General features: G+C 45.2%; 1 protein-coding gene and 1 long non-coding RNA gene across 8 annotated transcripts in view; one reads left to right on the plus strand and one right to left on the minus strand.

Annotated features, from left to right (window-relative positions):
- The window catches only part of RFFL (ring finger and FYVE like domain containing E3 ubiquitin protein ligase), an 80,547-nt gene extending 67,759 nt beyond the window's left edge, over positions 1 to 12,788 (plus strand). For 3 of the 7 annotated variants that reach the window (XM_033184189.1, XM_033184194.1, XM_033184193.1), the window contains 5 exons: positions 1,700 to 2,110; positions 5,665 to 5,748; positions 6,683 to 6,893; positions 8,489 to 8,512; positions 11,357 to 12,788. In XM_033184189.1, the coding sequence (XP_033040080.1) occupies positions 1,700 to 2,110; positions 5,665 to 5,748; positions 6,683 to 6,893; positions 8,489 to 8,512; positions 11,357 to 11,538 (912 nt within the window). In that variant the 3' untranslated portion in view covers positions 11,539 to 12,788. Of the gene's footprint in view, positions 1 to 1,696; positions 2,111 to 5,664; positions 5,749 to 6,682; positions 6,894 to 8,488; positions 8,513 to 11,356 lie in introns of all 7 variants that reach the window. The other 4 variants (XM_033184188.1, XM_033184192.1, XM_033184190.1 and 1 more) reach the window with 3 other exon arrangements.
- A 1,404-nt stretch (positions 12,789 to 14,192) lies between these two features.
- Positions 14,193 to 16,693, minus strand: LOC117067523. The gene is made up of 2 exons (XR_004430767.1): positions 16,249 to 16,693; positions 14,193 to 16,093 (listed from the first exon to the last, which is right to left on the minus strand). It is a non-coding gene; the product is annotated as an uncharacterized LOC117067523 (long non-coding RNA).
- Positions 16,694 to 16,718: the final 25 nt, after the last annotated feature.

The following is a 16,718-nucleotide window of genomic DNA, read 5'->3' on the forward strand; positions in this document are numbered from 1 at the left end:
AGTCTGTCTCTGAATAGTGTATTGTTTGGTTATAACTGTGTGGAGAATTAGGGAGCTTGATATATGTCCCTTTGCAATGCTTTCTAAGTCTTAATAGCCAAAACTGGGTGGTAAATATTATTTTCTTTTCCTTTTACTATATGAATGATACTTAGACAAAACTTACATAAGTATCTTAACTATGCAGACATTTACTTCAGTCCAGAGTGTCTGTGATCTTGACTATGAGAATCTTGTCTCTTAAGCATTCTTTTTTAGCTTGAACAGCTTTCTATATTTTGAAAAGATGGACCAGAAATATTTAAGTTACTACTTAAGTCAACACAGGATGAAAGGTTTTTAACTTCTTTAAAAGTTAAAGGATTAGTGAGGGTGCCCTCGAGGCCAATCCCAGTGTGCTCAGGAATTACCTCTCTTTTTGGGGGTGTGACATGCTCTTGGCCAGAACAGAGCTCAGCCAGATGTCACTGTGCTTGCTCAGCCTGTGGGGTGAGAGGCTGAGGATTGCTTCCTGTGGGCTGAGTAAGACTTCGTGTGTTGTCAGTGACTGCCAGAGTAGCTGCTGCCAGGCAGTACCAGCTTGCCCATCAGGCGCCCGTTGCCTGAGACACTCTGTGCTTTCAGTAACGAGAATACCCTGATGTCCAGACGGTCTCCCGTTGCTGTCTAAATATTTGTCTTGGATATGGTCGTAAGCACCACTGGGTTCCCAGCACTCTGAGTGGACCTTCCTGGAGTGGGGAGCCTGTGTTGATGGGGCAGTGAGTGGGGAATTTGGAGATGGGAAACCAGGCCCTTGACTCAGAACTGCTCCGTGCTTGAATGGAACTGAGCTCTGCAGCATGGCCTGGTGGGAAGAATGTGATCATGAGCATTAGTCTCCGACAGACCTTGAGTGTGAATCCCAGTTCTCCTGTTTACTGCCTGACCTTGAATACAGTAGTTGATCTCCCTAAGCCTCAGTTGCTTTGTCTGTGGATCAGGGAAGAACACTAATACCTACTTTGCAGCGTTGCTTTGAAAATTAAATGACAAGCTAACATATAGAAGCACCTTAGTAAATTAACATTAATTGTAACCACCACCACCACCATAACCGTCATGCAGAAATAATTATAGTTTAGGATTTGAATCCTGGCTCTCACCGTTAGCTAATATTTCCTAGCTATAATAAAACAGCTAACACTTGTTGAGGACTCATTTTGTGTTAGATATGCTAAACGGATTCTCTCTTAATCTTCACAACCACCCCATGAGGTAGATACTGTTATCAACCCCATTTCACAGATGTGGAAACTGAGCACCAGAGAGGCTAAATTACACACCCAAGGTGACACTGCAAGAAATAAGGGAGGGAGGCTAAATAAAAATGCAGAACTTTTTGATTCTAGAGCTGGTAGTCTTGATTAATACCTCAGGTGCTTCATGAATAAATAAAGTAAGCCTCAAATTAAATAATAAACGTGAAGTGTCCTGTACATGGATATACACAATACACACTGGAGGTCTGCCACCCCTGAGTGGCTTTTAATCTAAAATCTGAAAGTGGCTTGCACCCTTAGTTATGTGAGAGAGCTTAGTAAAAGTAAGAGTGACTGAAGGAGATCCTGCTGGGCTTGGCAGCTCTGAAGCTCCCATCTCATTCTCTGTCTTGTTCTCTCAATCTGACATGGTTTCCTGTGTCTCTTCCTCTAAGCAGCAGACCTGCTTGGACTGTAAGAAAAATTTCTGCATGACCTGTTCGAGCCAAGTGGGGAATGGGCCCCGCCTTTGCCTTCTTTGCCAACGGTTTCGAGCTACAGCCTTTCAGCGAGAGGAGCTCATGAAGATGAAGGTGAAGGACTTGAGGGACTATCTCAGCCTCCATGACATCTCTACCGAAATGTGCCGGGAGAAAGAAGAGCTGGTGCTCTTGGTCCTTGGCCAGCAGCCTATAATCTCCCAGGAGGGCAGGACTCGTCCCTCCACCTTGTCCCCAGACTTTCCTGAGCAGCAGGCCTTCCTGACCCAGCCTCACTCCAGCATGGTTCCACCTACCTCACCCAACCTCCCCTCTTCATCTGCACAAGCCACCTCTGTTCCCCCAGCCCAGGTTCAGGAGAATCAGCAGGTAAGGGCCCATTTGTAGTCTTTGCCAGTCTGTGCCAGTTTGAGGGCTCATTTTCATTTTCCTCTCCTGCCTTTGTTGTGAGAATGGGGTATAAGGCTAAGTGTCTTGATTATGTGAAGCCTTTCTGACTACTGGTGCACCAAGTGTTTTCTGGGTATCAGACTCATGTTTTGGCTTTCTTCAGAGATGATATGCACAGTACCAAATTTGTTTGTTTGCTTTTTGTTTTTAATACACACATATCCTAGTTAGACATTTTTTAAAAGTTCATCATTCCAGAAATATTTTGAGAAAAGTAACCATTAAGCCATCAGATTTAGTTCTGGTCCAATTTGTCTTCCAACTTAACTCCTTTGTTGCGGTCTTCATTGGCTGGATTGGGAACTTAGTTCCTTAGTAACCATCACAAGGAATATAGGAAAGCAAAGGGCTATATGGAGGCAGGGAAGGGTGGGGAAACAGACAAAGACACTGCTTCTCTTACCAGTCACTGACTGGAAGCAGGAGTAGTTGGCATGCTGTACTTGTATGCTGCTTCTTCATTATCCTGGGGGGTTTGGAAGCTAAGAGCAGCACATCAACTGAATCATGACCCAGACCTGGGGAGTACAGAAATGAGTAATATACTCTCTCAAAAAGCCCCCAGAAGAGGGAAGGTGGACACGTAGACCAGCTAACTCCTGGATTAGAGTGAGGCCAGTGGACATAACTGTTGTATAAGAAGTGGTGATGTTGCAGAATTGCCTTAGTGACTCTGTTATTTATAGCAGCAGTCCCTAACCTTTTTAGCACCAAGGACCGGTTTTGTGGAAGACCATTTTTCCACAGACTGGGGCGCGTTGGTTTCGAGATGAAACGGTTCCACCCAGATCATCAGGCATTAGTTAGATTTTCATAAGGAGCATGCATCCTAGATCCCTCTTATAGGGCTTGGACAGTATGGGGGAATTAGGAACTACAAGATCCAATTTCCACATCCCCTTTTATCACTGACTTCTTGGTCCCCTTGGGCAAACGTTGAGCCTACAACAATGAAATGGGGTTAGTAATCACAGATCACTTTTGATCTTGCCAGGATCTTGAGAGACCTGAATGTGTGATACCATGTCTAAAAGAGCTCTGAGCTACTTAGAGCTGGTATAGTGCTAGTACTGTTAGTTCCTACACATGATGTGGATGGCTGCTACTGCTTGTTTATGATCACCTCCTCTGCCAGGACTGGGCCCCCTGATTCAGCTCTGGACAAGCACTGAGGCATAAAGGCCAATGTGATAGCATAATTTAACTGCAGTAAAATCATTTAACTCCCTTTTTGGCCTGAGCATGTTTTTCTCCACAGCTGGACTTTAACTCTTTCCTAAGCTCTGACTCTTGGTCTGCTAGACAGATTTTAACTCCTGCTATACATTCTTCCCTTTGCTTGTGTGTGTGTGTGTTTTGTGAGCACTCTGTGTATAAGGAGCTAGGAAAAGAAACTGAGGAATTCTTTTTCTGTAAAGAACCTTGGCTGGGCATGGTGGTTCATGCCTGTAATCCCAGCACTTTGGGAGGCTGAGGCAGGCGGATCATTTGAGCCTAGGAATTTGAGACTAGCCTGGCAACATGGCAAAACCCTGTCTCTACAAAAAATACAAAAATTAGCTGGGCGTGGTGGTGGGCACCTGTAGCTACTCAAGAGGCTGAGGTGGGAGGATCATTTAAGCCTGGGAGGTCGAGGCTGCAGTGAGTCATGATCGTGCCACCACACTCCAGCTTGGGCAACAGAGTGAGATCCTGTCTCAGAAAACAAAAAACAAAAAACCAACCAAACCTTCAGGTAGATTTTTCAATGAAAGATTGTAAGGTTCCTGTCATTAACCAGAAATTTCCAGATTGCACCTAAAGGTGACCCTACATACAAGATCTAAGTGGGTACTTTTCCTCTGAGATTTTCAGGAGACCTTAATGTCTGCTTACATCCCCTGTTCTGGTGAGAGCTGCACTTTGCAAGCAGGAAAAACAGGCATGGAAGAATTAACTCATGCAGTGCTGTCTGACAAGTTCACAAGTGAGCTGCACCTAGAATGTAAATTTCCTTATAATACTTGCTCAACCAGAGTTCTTTCTTCTACCTTTAGTGCCCTAGCAATCAATAGTTGCTAGGCAAGGAAGGTATACAATAAGCACAACTGTGGACAGATACTAGTTTTGGATTTTTATTTAACCAGTGGGCAAACTGGAAAGACAAGAGCATGCTTTGCAGCATGAGGTCGTTTCTCTTTCTAGGAAACAGGACATCTGAAAGATATCTACTTAGGAACAGGTTAGGCTCTGAAGGATTCCAGGGTAATTCCAAGGTGACACTACCTGAGAGACCAGTGAGGATCTAGAGTAAGCTAGGAGAAAACGTTGTTGATGAAGACATTAATTTGGATCCATCCCCATACATGTGTACTATGCATTTGATCTTGCCTTCACTTGGCATTTTGTTATTTCTACTTTTCATTTCCATTGCAGTTGGTTGCCTCCTCTCGATTAGATCCATATTATGCATCCTAATGTGGGATGAGTGGCAGGGGTCAGTGGCGGACTTTGGTTTCCCAGATTGTCCCTTCACTGGCATCCCCAGAATCTGGTGGAAAAGGCCTGTGAGCTCAGACACCTCTTTGCTCTGAGCTCACAGCAGGCCCTTTGCATGCAGGGAGTAGTGGGTGACGAGGATCTACTTGAGGGGTTTGTAGCTTAAATGGTGATGGAATTAGGAGGCTCACAGTTCTGCCTACTCTTTGGCCAAACCTCCTAAAGGAGTACTCAGGAGGAACCTTTTGAGAAGTGAAAATTCTAAGCATAATGAAATTTCATAAGCATAGGCAGTGTTTTATAGTATTAGGCTAATAGATTCTTAGATACATTAAAATATTCTTTGACTAGGTCTGGATATAGCACTTAATAATAGTGTGCTCAACATGGGAACACATTTCCAGAATGTGAGAGTTGTTACTAGGCAGAAAAGAGACTAGGGTGGTGATGGTCTGGAAACTTGGTACCATCACTGTCAGATAAGGAAACCAGGGAGATTTAGTGTGAAGGAGGGGAAAACATGGTATAAACAGTTTGGGGAAAAAACAAAACAAAGCAAAACCCAGTAGACTATGGTCTGAGGAGCAGAACCAGGGATAGGGATGGCAATTTTGGATCAGTGTCAAGAAAAACCTTGATGTCAGATAGAGAGCAGTCCAGCAGCGGAATGGACACAGTGACCTTCCTTTCACCTGTGTTGCTCAAGCTGAGATTAAACTGATGGTGAGTGGTGGCTACTGCCATCCTGGTGTGTGCAGAATTAATGCAATTTTGTTCTAGAGGGCAGCTTTGTCTATTGAAATGTATTTGTGTTGTTTCTCTGCTTGACAAAGTTGGTATGAGAGAGCAGGCTTTTGTAATGGTGCTCTAAGAGGCTCTGGATTTCTGGGCGTGATGGGAATACATTGTGGACATTGTGTGAGTTGAAAAGAGGCCCATGCTATGCACATCTCTGGGACATCTCTAGATGTGATGTTACTTTTCTCTTCCCACAGGCCAATGGCCATGTGTCTCAGGATCAAGAGGAACCCGTCTACCTGGAGAGCGTGGCCAGAGTACCTGCTGAGGATGAGACCCAGGTGGGGCCTCTGCTTGGGTCTGTCTTCACCTTTGCTCTTTCACTGGTGTTCTTAGGAACCTCTTTGGGTGGAGAGAGAATAAATGTGTGATGATAGTGCTTCCGAAATTATATTTTTGGGATAGGGTTTAGTGTTAGTGTTCCAGGTTAACTTGTGAAGCTGTCAGTGTGTTTATAAGGAGTTGTGAAGTCATAGTGGAGACTGAGAAGCCTCATGGCCCATTATATTTCCAGTCTCTTGACTTTCCAAGAGCTGCCAGAGGGCAGGCTTGTGCTGCTGCTATGAAAATCTTGTTCTTTTCTCCTGCTTCTAGCACACTGTAGCCATTGTCAAGGGAAGGAGGTCAGACAATTAACCAGGCAGGGCCAGTCCAGAGCACAGACCAGGGAGCTGTGGCCAAGACTGTGTACAGAGGAGTACTTGCCAGGGAAATGTGCCTCTTGTGGGCAAGTAGAAGTCTCCAGGGGAGAAGGGCCAGCACCATGCTGGTTTCATGTGCAGCCATATTTAACCTCTACAGGACCCCTGTGGGGTATGACTGCTCTCTCCCCTTTATGGAGGGGCAAACAGGCTCAGAGTGGTAAGCAACTTGCTGGATATTATTTAGCATTAACCAGCAGAGCAGTCAAGATTCAAAATTAGGGTCATATGACTCAAACCAGTGCTCCTTCTACCATACTTCTATCTAGTACTGTGTCACACTGATTGGTTGGTCTGTGTGTGTTTGCTCCTGAGCACAGAATCATGGGTCAGGAAGAGATTCTAATAAATTTTGCAATGCAGAGCCCCATGCCAGGTACTCATCCTGTCTCTGTTCCTACCCTTCATGAGGTCAGTCACCAAAATTATGATGTGGTGAGTGCTTTGGGGTCCTTGGAGAAACAGCTTGGGGAGGTAAGAGCTGAGCACACTGATCTCTTCTTTGCCATTGCAGTCTATTGACTCAGAGGACAGCTTCGTCCCAGGCCGAAGGGCCTCTCTGTCTGACCTGACCGACCTGGAGGACATTGAAGGCCTGACAGTGCGGCAGCTGAAAGAGATCTTGGCTCGCAACTTTGTCAACTACAAGGGCTGCTGTGAGAAGTGGGAGCTGATGGAGAGAGTGACTCGGCTATACAAGGATCAGAAAGGACTCCAGCACCTGGGTGAGGGGCTATCTGCATGGTAGCTATACAGAGCTCAGAAGTGTTTGCTGTCACTCCAAAGCATGATGGCACTGACCTGACTCAATTTCCACACTTTTAGCCATGGAAGGAGACACCTTACATATCTGCACCATCTAATAATAGCTGTCATTTGTGGTTGAGTGTCAAAACTAGATTAGGCATTGCATATATTTAGTCCTTAGAGCAACTTATGAAATAGACATTATTAGCATCACCCTTTTATCATAGAGCCCAGTTTTAACTGAGAATTTTCTGGTCTAAGTCCATAGCCTTTCTCACCATATGCTGTCTCCTCCCTACTCACCACCACCTTGCAAGTTTTCTTACCTTAGCATAAGAATGCTTGTTCTGAAGATTTGGGAGGTAGAAAATGAGTCTACATACATAGTAGGAGAAGGTATATGTTCTGTCCACACTTGGGCTTTTCCTTCTGTTCATTTCCCAGGGCATTTTACACTGTATCATTCAGCACATGCCCAGGAAAATATCTGGGTCTGTGGTTAAATGAGTTTAGGGAAAAATACCTCATACTGTATTTTCATTACTGATTTATGGTAGATTTTTATATTAAAGGCAGAGAAGTCTTGCAGAAGAGAAATGTGTTTTGGCTGTTTTGAACTTAGCATTTTCTGAAATTATTTCACCACAGAATCTTCTCCTTTCCTCCCATCCCCAATTGATTCAGTTCCTACAGAGCAACATGCTGATTCCTTGCTTGGTAAGAGTGGTTGAAGTCAGATTTCAGGCTGTCTTCTACCAGTAGCTCAGATTCATCAGTGTTAGGAGACATCTGACTGAGTCTTCACCTGATTACAGACTGAGGACTACTGTCTGTTTTCCCTTTGGGATTGTTTCAGGAGTCTTATCTTGAGTTATCAGGACCTGGGGAACAGAACAGATGACTCCACATGGGAATTTTATCCAGATTCCCTGACTGACTGATAACAGCTAGATAGTTCATTCTTTCTTGACTTTATTGCTGGCTTCAAAATAGAAAAGCATATTGCGCATATACAGTATCCTTCTACTTGGCAGTTTGTGCAAACTGGTGGAATACATTTTTCTAAGAGTAGCCCAGGGTGCAATGGCTCATGCCTGTAATCCCAGCACTCTGGGAAGCTGAGGCAGGTGGATCACTTGAGATCAGGAGTTTAAGACCAGCCTAGGTAACATGGTGAAACCCTGTCTCCACCAAAAACAAAAAATTAGCCGGGAGTGGTGGCATGTGCCTGTAGTCCCCAGGTACTTGGGAGGCCGAGGCAGGAGAATCGCTTGAACCCAGGAGAAAGAGGTTGCAGTGAGCCAAGATCATGCCACTGCACTCCAGCCTGGGCAACAGAGTGAGGCTCCATCTCAAAAAAAAAAAAAAAAAGATCAGATGCACGAGTAGGAGCTTTGTGTGAGTTCTGAGCATGTATAGTGAGTAAAGAGGGCAGATGTCCATCTAGGCTCTTGGCAAGCCTGGTTCCCAGCAGGGAGTGGTAAGAGTTCAGAAACGATGTCAGGGCAGTAAGAGACTTTGTTTGTACCATGATGCCATCACCTATTCAGACATCCTTCTCTTTCCTTTTCAGTCAGTGGTGCCGAAGACCAAAACGGTATGTAGTTGTTTCTGTTTGGGAATGGGTTTAGGCTCTTTTGTCCTCTTCAACCCCAATCCCTTTAGTAGTCTAAGAATTCTGAGCATTTGAGCCTCCAGAGAGAGAGGGTGTGTGGGAAACTCACAGAGACCCAGGGGGCCTCTCACCATCTTTAGAAATTCTGAGGCTGGCCACGGTGGCTCATGCCTGTAATCTCAGCACTTTGGGAGGCTGAGGTGGGTGGATCACAAGGTCAGGAGATTGAGACCATCCTGGCTAATACGGTGAAACCCTGTCTCTACTGAAAATACAAAAAAATTAGCCAGGCGTGGTGGTGGGCACCTGTAGTCCCAGCTACTCTGGAGGCTGAGACAGGAGAACGGCGTGAACCCGGGAGGCAGAGCTTGTGATGAGCTGAGATCGCGCCACTGCAGTCCAGCCTGGGCGACAGAGTGAGATTCTGTCTCAAAAAAAAAAAAGAAAAGAAAAGAAATTCTCTCTGCTCCCTGTGCAGGAAGCAGCGTGGAGCATATCAGGGGTAGCCTGACTGATGTCAGGCTGCCTGAGCTCAGAAGCCAATATTTGTAAAACACTATAACAGAGAAGGGGTGGCATGTATCACACTCAGCTCATTTTTAAAAATCCTAGTGTGTTCAGTTCTGGTCTGGGTAGGGAGGGTCTCTGTGTGCACTTCTGGGGAATCAGGGTGTTTAGCAGCTTCTGGTACTAACCAAAAAGAAAGGGTGGTGACCTAAGACAGCCCTGTTTGTACAGGGCTGGTAATGGTTAGAGCTACTCTGGAGCTAACACATGTGCTACTCTCTGGGCATAAGCTATATATCTCAGCTCAGCTGCCATTCACTTAAAGACCACGCTCGGCCCTCAGGTACTCCCAGAACACACTGCAGAACTCCTGACCATCTGTGGGGACATTCTTTGTGTTTTCAAAAAGCCTCAAGGGTATGTGGTTGTGAACTCCCTCCCAAGAATGTTCTTAGAGTAGTGTTGGACTAGCCTGCAAGCATTTTAAAACTATTTCAGAAGACTTCCCATATTTATTTAGTAAAATGGCCTTTTGCTCAGAATGGGCATCAGACATAAAAAACAGTTGAGCTTTTCTCAATTCCCCAAAACCATTTGGAGTTCTAGACCTACCCCCCCCCCCGCCCCCCCTCCCCCCGGCATCACCTGGTACCAAGATCAGGCTGATCTACTTGGTGCTTCCTTTGTCTGATTCCCTGGGAGAATGCTGACAGCTGAGTTAATGCGTTTGTTGTTACTCCTCAGAGAATGAGTAATTGAAAATTATAAATTATTCCCACTCATCTTAGGTATTTGTAGTCTCCAAACTTCTGTTAGGGCCAACAGCACCTCAAAAGAGGCAAATAGGTTTCACTCCCTTTCACATCCAGCCTACCTGCTAAGGGGAAGTATTTCTTAACTTTTGAATAGTCCAGAAAAGAGAAAGTATAGATGCAATAAGGGAGAATTCCTCTATGGGGTGGCCAACCCCCAGATGGTAGAGGTGACATGTGTGAGATCAGTTCCTTTTTGTGGGTACCTACTTCAGGCTACAATTTAAGACATGTTGGAGATGGCTGGGCTTTTGAACATGACTTTTTCTGTTTGGGTCAGCTCTACTAGGATACTAGTCATGCCCACTATATTATGCTAGTGACACAAGCCAGTTAGCATTTATTGAGAACTCTGTGCACTTGGCAGTTGATCACTGTGGATAGTTTCTACTCTTAGGGCAGTTAGGCAGAAGGCCATTCTAGAGCAGGAGCTGTGGGGCCAGCCTGCCTGGGTTTGCATCCTGGCTCCTCAACTTAGCAGCTGTGTGCCCTTGGGTAAGCCACTTATTCTTTTGCCCCAGTTGGCCTCATCTATAAAATGAAAATAACAAGAGGTCCTACTTCATAGTTTTTGTGAGGTTTCACTGAGTTAATACAAAGCTTTCAGGACCCTGCCGAGCACACGGTAAGCATTCAGTAAATGTGGGATGTTGTCATTCCCTTGGGAAGATGTTCATTCATCAGACATTTAGAGTACCTACCATATGACTGGCACTGGGGGCTTCAAAGATGAATATCTAACCTTGGAGCATGAAATAAATGCTAAGCATATAATTATAAAAATTGATTGAATATGTTGAATTAAAGAGCTCACAGTTTACTGGGGGAGTAAGTAGGTAAACTCAAAATTTTAATCCAATGTGATCAGCAGTCATGGGGGTACAAAAAAGTTTTGTGGGGGTAGAAAGAGGGAGCAATAATCTCTGCCAGGCTTCTCCACCAGGAAGTTTCCTTAGGAAGCCTGGGAGTAGTTCGTGAGATAGCAGAGGGGTCCCCCATGAACCTTGACTTTATTACATGGAGGATATGTTTATTTAAGATAAGCCATGTGATCCTTAACCATTCACCACAGTTCCATTTCTATCTAAACTTTTCTGAACCAGTTTTATCTTTTTAGCCTGTTCTGCCTCAGGGGATAATGAGTCCCTAAGTGCCACTCACACACTCACTGTATTATAGCCTTAGCTGTCTGAAAATTATTTCTTTTAAGCTTTGAGAACTTTGTCTTAGTTCTCATGTTCTGGGATACATCTGATCCACAAGTACTGTACTTTTCAAATCTATACCTGTTGGAGGCGAGGAAGTGTGGATTAAACAAGTAATCCGAGTTGGTTACTGAGGAAATGTTTCCTTGGAGGAGCTGTATTTGAGGGAAGCCTGTGCATTGGGAGTTTGTTCACAGTGTACCTGTTATCTCCCACCTCCCTCCCCCAGTTACCTCTATACACTTAAGACAGTCTCCTCACTTACTCCTCTGCCCCCTTTTTTCTGCCGTGTGTTTGTACAGGGGGAGCAGTACCATCAGGCTTGGAGGAGAACCTGTGTAAGATCTGCATGGACTCACCCATTGACTGTGTTCTGCTGGAGTGTGGCCACATGGTAACCTGTACCAAGTGTGGCAAACGCATGAATGAATGTCCCATCTGCCGGCAGTATGTAATCCGAGCTGTGCATGTCTTCCGGTCCTGAGAGCTTGCATCGGTTTCTTCAGTGCCTTACAGGGAACTAGCCTGGGGTGTCTGGGCTCAGGGTTGGCCAGCTTGCAGAAGAGCAAGCTAGTAGAAATACTGCAGTGTTCCCCCAAGACCAGGGCAAGCAAGATGCATGTCACCCCTGAGCATGCCTGTCTTGCCACAGGGGTGTACCTCTTGGCTGGCAAAGCCCAAGACCAGTGGGAACTTGTATAAATCACATGGGTATGTTCTTGGTTCAGTGATCTTGGAGTGATGATGGTAACTGATGAACAGAGAACTTTCCAGAACTTGGGTCCTGTCTTTCTCCCTAAACCTAGACACAATTTCACCCCTTCTCCTGTACCCAGCCCATCCCCTCCCCACATGGGAGATGCTTGCCCATGTGTTTCATCAATCAGAAGTCCTCCTGCCCAGCACATTTGGATTTAAATTTGTGGTCTCTCCAGCTTTCTGTGCTTTAACTCTTCGCTAAAGTCTCTTGCTACACTGCCTAAATCCATTTATTTCTTTGGACCAAAAATGTTAGTTTACCAGACCGTAGTGGCCCTTAGGACAGATTTTAGACCAGTAAACTTATCTTTTGTGAGAAATGAAAGACAAATGCTATAGAAAAATTTCAAAGTTGTTAAAGAGTTGCTTCCTTAAATGCTGGGATTGGAAGCTGTTGGTCTCCTGACCCGACTCTGGGAGCCAACAAAACATCAGGCTCCCAAACTGCTGGGAAATTTGTTTCTGTCTGCAAGGGAGAGTGCATGCATAATCCCTGCTGCTGCTTCTCTTGGGACCTGATTTGCACCATCCTTAGTTTATGTGGAAAGGGGACGCAATGGGTGGAGGCAGTGGCCTTCTGCTTAATATTGACTTGGCTTCTGATCTTTTCCCAACTCGAAGGAGTCTTAGGCCACTTTCCCCTGAGAATGAAATCCCTCCCTAATCCATGGTAGTTTTAAATTTGGTCTCATTGAAGAAATAGATTTAGGCAAAGAGCCTGTGCTCTTCTCTGGCCAGACTTCTCTTGAAGTTCCTGGAGAGCAAACGTTAAGACAGAGCACGTAAGAGCTTTCAGGAGGTACTGAATGAGACTGGATTCTCTTGTGAGCCGACAGTTCAAGTCTTTATTTCCCAGGTTGGTGGGGAGTAAGGAGACCCTAGTTTCATTTCCTTTCCTAGCCTACTGATTTTTGGGGGCAGGTCAGGGAGAAAGCATTTTCTTTTTTTTTTTTTTTTTGAGACGGAGTCTTGCTCTGTCGCCCAGGCTGGAGTGCAGTGGCCGGATCGCAGCTCACTGCAAGCCGCGCCTCCCGGGTTTACGCCATTCTCCTGCCTCAGCCTCCAGAGTAGCTGGGACTACAGGCGCCAGCCACCTCGCCCGGCTAGTTTTTTGTATTTTTTAGTAGAGACGGGGTTTCACCGTGTTAGCCAGGATGGTCTCGATCTCCTGACCTCGTGATCCGCCCGTCTCAGCCTCCCAAAGTGCTAGGATTACAGGCTTGAGCCACCGCGCCCGGCTTTTTTTTTTTTTTTTGAGAGTCTCTGTTGCCCAGGCTGGAGTGCAGTGGTGCAGTCTTGGCTTACCGCAACCTCCACCTCCCAGGTTCAAGCAATTCTCCTGCCTTAGCCTCTGGAGTAGCTGGGATTATAAGCACCCACCACCACGCCTGGCTAATTTTTGTATTTTTAGTAGAGATGGGGTTTCACCATGTTGACCAGGCTGATCTCCAACTCCTGACCTTGTGATCTGCCCACCTTGGCTTCCCAAAGTGCTGGGATTACAGGCGTGAGCCACCACACCCAGGAGGAGAAAGCATTTTCTAGGCTCTTTAGGAAGGACCATACAATGAGTAAGTGATTTTTTTGAGCCCTCACAGTCTTTACACCCCAGAGGAGCTGGAGGGCTTAAGAGTTTGCGGGAGAAGCGTGGCCAAGCACAAAACATTATCAGGAGAGCAGTGTTTTCCCATTACCAATGGATAAACTATGCAAACCCTAAATGCCTTGGCAGACAACTCCCACCCCTTATCCCTCCCATGCAGCTGAAAAATGTGAGACTAGAGCCAATCATGACACTGGATGGCAGAGGGAAACCTCTAAAGGGACTTATTACATTGGTACAGACATATTTATGCTTTCCTTCCATCACCAACCACTAAACCCCTTTGGAGGAATGAAATAACTGCATAGTTGTCAGCTGAACACTGGGCCACTTACCTCAACATTATACAAAGTCCTGGATGATTTGATTCTGAACCACAGCCTTTGCAGGAGTTGGGGGAATCAGATTTGCTCATGAAGACATCCCTTTCCGCTTTTTTCATGGGCAGTAAATACTACCGTTTACAATGCCTACCAATTTAGCAAAGGATCATTCATTCAGCTGCTCAGTTCCTCGGTAAAACAGATCTATGTATGTGCAATTCAGTTAAAATCTAGCAGTAACTTAAGGGCAAAAGCTGGCCCTCTACTTACAACCTGCTTTCTCTGCTGAAGCCTTACCTCTTCTTCCAGCCCGAAAATAATATACTGATAGCTGGTTAGTAACCTCAGTAAGAATGAAAACTGAGGTCGTTTACTCATTTTGCCTTTTAAGTCTTTTGTCCCCTTTTGGTGAAGGTGTTTCCCTTTAGGAAAAAAGGTGTCAAACAACCCTGATTTTTTTTTTTTTTTTGGCATCATTTTTATTACACCAAATAAAAGTTGGGAGTTCCAGGATCCCATTCCAGTTCATATTTAACCAAGATCTAAAATTTATTTTTTTTAAATCTTTGAATCTTCCCTCCTGCCCCTCATGGATCCTTGGTTTTAATGATCATGGAAACATCTAATTCTTACAGTTATTCCGTAGCTTTTGCTGATTGCTCTGAAATTTCAGTTAAGACTTGTTTCAAAAGACAGATAGCTGACTGGTTCATAATACATTGGAATAGTTGGATCCAAACTAATAAGAATAAGCTGTACAGGAACTAGTGCTCAATATACATTGTATAAATTTGTGGAAATTTCTTGGATGTGAATTGTTACTTCAAGTGGCTTATATTAAGATTTTCTCAGACTTACTTGGAGGTTAAAGCAAACCCAAATGTGTATTATTTTGTTACAGAGCTCTGCTTTATAATTTTGTAATAAAGTTTTAATACAGACACCTGTCTTGTCTGGTGTGAGGATGTTAGAGGTTGATAGCACTGACAAAAGAGCCTGACAGTGGTTCACGCTATAATTTCAACACTTGAGGAAGCGAAGGTGGGAAGACTGCTTGAGCTCAGGAGTTTGAGACCAATCTGGGCAATGGAGTCAGACCTCGTCTCTACTTAAAAAAACAAAAAACCCCAAAAAACAAAAAAATTAGCCATGCATGGTGGTGCATGTGGGTAGTCCCAACTACTTGGAAGGCTGAGGTGGGAGGATCACTTGAGCCAGGAGATTGAAGCTGCAGTGAGCTCTGATTGCCACTACACTCTAGCCAGGGCAACAGAGTGAGACCCTGTATTAAACAAACAAACAAACAAAAAACTGACAAAATAACTGATAAACCACAGGCTAATCCTGGGATGTACACATGGCCTGGGATTAGCCTGTGGTTGGGTGAAGTGACTTTGGTCAAGATGCTCAGTGTTGTTGTAACTTGCCCAGGACCACAAATGTAATATGTGGAAGAGGCCATGGAATAGCCTAGAAGAGAATGAGAGCTGGGTAGGAAAAGGATGAATCCCAAGACCAATTGGGTTGAAGCACCAAGTTCAGGTATTTACACTGATCTAGAAGAGATGGGCCTTAAAGATCTGAAAGGGAAAGGAATCTGAGGACAGATAGTGTGCCCAGTTAGGTCTTCAGGTTACCCTGGGAGATACATGGTACCTTTTGGATACAGCTGTAGTACAGCTGGACTATGGCTCAGAAAAGGTTGGCTCAGGCTGGGCGCCATGGCTCATGTCTGTAATCCCAACACTTTGGCTGGGGTGGGTGGATGACTTGAGGCCAGGAGTTTGAGACCAGTCTGGATAACATGGCAAAACTTTAGTGGTCTCTACTAAAAATACAAAAACTTAGCTGGGAGTGATGGTGTGTGCCTGTTAAGTCTTAGCCACTTGGAAGGCTGAGGCATGGGAATTGCTTGTGAACCCGGGAAGCAGAGGTTGCAGTGAGCTGAGATTGCACCACTGCACTCCAGCCTGAATGACAGAGCAAGAGTCTGTTAAAAAAAAAAAAAAAAAAAGGTTGGCCCAGCCTTGTGACAGACTGCTGTGTGTGCACAGGCTTGTACAAACCTCCCTGACCAGGCGCCCAAGGTGCAGGGAAAAGACTCCCGAGAATGCAGCCCCTGGGAGAACAAGATTATGTGTCCATCTGCTCTGTGACTGAGAAAGGAATCTTGCCAAAAGGGCATAAAGGATCAAGGATGAGCCCCAACACTTTGCTCACATTGCCCTAGGTAGCTGACCTGTTCAGCGCCCAGTGATGACCTCTGCTTGATGCCAGCCAGCAGCATGTAAAGGTTCAGAAGAGGGAGACCTCCAGCATTTTGCTGGAGAGACTTATGATGATGATGTTGAGGGCTGCATTGAAATACATGAAAGAAATACATGAAAGGATACAAAATAGTATATACAGTCAGATCTCAGCAGCAAAGACTGGAAGAAAATACATAAAAAAACCACTGACATTGAAATAGCAGTAACACACTAAGGCAAAGAAGGGACAAGATGATCACCTGCAGCCAGCAGAGCCCCTTTCCTGTGAGTGTGCACTCTGGGTGTAAGCAACCAGTAAGGGCAAGTGGGGCTGGATCCAGGTTGGAGAGGACAGTGCCTTTGGCAGGATCCTGAGGAGACAGCCTTGTTCTACTGCCCTGTCCAGTTGTTTGGCCTGAGGCTGAAGAAAGAAATGGAAATCTATGTAGGTCAGTACTCAAAGGAGGAACAGCTTTTTGTCTCCATAGAGGATGGAATAAAAAGAGTACCTTATTCCTAACACTGAAGCCAGGCTGAACGGTGCCTATTCAAAAACACCAAATGTCCTGGGCTAGAGTCAGGAAAGTAACCACCTCCCCTGTGCTGTCCCTACTCCAACATACACATTTTAAACAGTAGGTGGAAGCCAAAGTCAATCAGATCAAATCTGGGCCGGGCAGGGGCGGCGGTGCAGTACTCCTTGATCTTACAAGCCCAGAGTCTGCTAATC

This window comes from Trachypithecus francoisi, unplaced genomic scaffold (genome assembly GCF_009764315.1).
Source record: "Trachypithecus francoisi isolate TF-2019V2 unplaced genomic scaffold, Tfra_2.0 Lachesis_group20, whole genome shotgun sequence".
Lineage (NCBI taxonomy): Eukaryota > Metazoa > Chordata > Mammalia > Primates > Cercopithecidae > Trachypithecus > Trachypithecus francoisi.